The sequence below is a fragment of the Squalius cephalus genome (assembly GCF_949319135.1).
Source record: "Squalius cephalus genome assembly, chromosome: 17".
NCBI lineage: Eukaryota > Metazoa > Chordata > Actinopteri > Cypriniformes > Leuciscidae > Squalius > Squalius cephalus.
In genome coordinates this window covers 6,443,230-6,445,331 of record NC_137138.1, presented here as the reverse complement: position 1 = coordinate 6,445,331, position 2,102 = coordinate 6,443,230, and the positions used below count along the sequence as shown (strand labels likewise).

The following is a 2,102-nucleotide window of genomic DNA, read 5'->3' as shown; positions in this document are numbered from 1 at the left end:
GAACAATATTTAACAGCCTTTAACTCTCCTTTGTAAATGCTTTACAAGGCATAGTCCTCACTTTAGATGAGCTCACAAAAATAGTTAACTGACCACTACTAAATGCTTTATAACTATCTGAATTAACCCTGAATTACAGTATAAATACATGTTAATAAAGCATTTATTAACACACTATTACTATATGTCTGAATAATAAGATGTATGAATGTACATTTAAATAATTTATTAATCATTTACTCACACTTTCTAAGTGATCTTTAAACCACTGACAACTCCTAAACAACTGGTTTGTGAATAATGCAATACTTCATTTAGAAATGATAAATTGTTTTTTAATAAAGTATGAAAATACAATTATTAAACACATTAAAGATATGCTTTTAAATCAAGAATACAGCATTTATGAATGTATTTATAAACTGCTTATTAATGTCTATTATAATGCTTTATAAATGGTGAACTAACTGTTCACTAATGCTTAACAAATGATTAATAGCGTGCAGTTATTATAAAGTGTTACCAGCATTTCAAACATTTGATCAGTTAACCTACTAGTTGAACAACCAAAAGCACATTTTCATGAAACGAAAAACGCATTTGACTTACACAATCAAGTATCTCACTCTCTGTGTATGAAACAAATGTTTGTATTTTGATTATTCAAATTATTTGGCTATAACAATAATAATCTCTTTTTTTCTCAAAATGAGGATGCAGTATATTTCTTTGAATTTTTTTTTTTTTTTTTAAATCATAAATTCATGACACAAAGAACATCAGAGCAACAAACAAGCTTTATTCAGTTAAGTATTATTAAGTATAGCAATGCATCAGAATGTGAATCATATTCGCTGGTGTTTGCTGTAGAATCTGAAGAGCAGAATCTGGATTCACTGAAACATGAAGTAGAAGAGCAGAGGAGAGAAGAGCAGGAGGAAGCTTCCCTTATACATTCCATCTAATAAACATGATACAGAAATTAGTATTAATTAATAATTTAGTAATAATAATGATCATATTAACAGTGGTTAATAAAATGGCATGTTTATTGTTGATCAATTTCATCAGTTTTCTAAAAACAATACAAAGTACAAACTCTCAGAAAGCACTTGACAAATTCCAAAAAACTTATTTCACACTTTTCTAGTTTAACACTATTTTTATACTGAAATTAGATGTTGTGCTCATTCTGAACAATCACTTGTGTTTGAATTATAATAATCATGGTGGAAAAAGGCAACAGTTAGTTGAATACAAATGTATATCAAATAAAGCACAATACCTGCTGCATTTGCTGCATTGCAAAGATCAGTGTCACAGCACTGGACAATGGACACTGTCACTCCATTTAGCTCCTTGTTGGTCCCTGGTTCACATTGAGATACACATCCTTTAGTTGTGACAGACACCTTGGAACCTGCAAATAGACAAAATTCCTATAATAGGCTAAAGAAACAATTCCAGAAATCATGTTCCTCTTGCAATTGACAAGTAATGCCAATTATGTGATGAGATTAAACTATAATACTTCTACTTCATATTATCACTTTCAGTAAATTTCCACTTCATACCTTCATATATTTCGCCTGTTCCGCTTGCACATTTAGAATCTCCAGCTGCACATGTCTCCTCTTTCGCGTCACAGAAACCGGTTCGATCAGGCAGGCACGAGTAGCACTTGAGAGAATAGCCTTAAAGACAGAGAGAGACATTCAGTGACCTCAGTGTACCAAATAATACATTCAATACTTGCTGTTTCTTGTACCTCCAGTGAGAAAAACGAAAAGAAGAACAACAGACACTCGTAGATCCATCATGTATATGAACAGAATGAAATAATGTTTCCGTTCCTTTTATGTCTGTTCAGAAAGGGGTGTGTTTAACAAGGAAACTGAAGTCCTACACAAACTTGACAAACTCAAACACACACAGTTAGTGTTTCTCCTCCAGAAAAACTAATGATCAGTTTTAATTAATGGATGATAGTAATGCAAGTTAATGGTTTTAAATGAAAAGTAGAAAACTTCCTCAAGAGTTTCAATTCTGTTTGTATCTGGTTGTTATAAAGGCATTGTGAGGCTCTTCTGGCTGGTTAATAG

The 2,102-nt window shown here is 31.7% G+C and overlaps 1 protein-coding gene across 1 annotated transcript; it reads right to left on the bottom strand.

Moving 5' to 3' along the window:
• Window positions 1-317: 317 nt before the first annotated feature.
• Window positions 318-1,824, bottom strand: LOC307144279 (weak neurotoxin OH-72-like). Its single transcript, XM_079846534.1, has 4 exons — window positions 1,769-1,824; window positions 1,575-1,694; window positions 1,286-1,420; window positions 318-961 (listed from the first exon to the last, which is right to left on the bottom strand). Exons 1-4 carry the CDS (start codon window positions 1,818-1,820, stop codon window positions 894-896), a joined length of 375 nt encoding a protein of 124 aa, XP_079702660.1. The 5' UTR covers window positions 1,821-1,824; the 3' UTR covers window positions 318-893.
• Window positions 1,825-2,102: the final 278 nt, after the last annotated feature.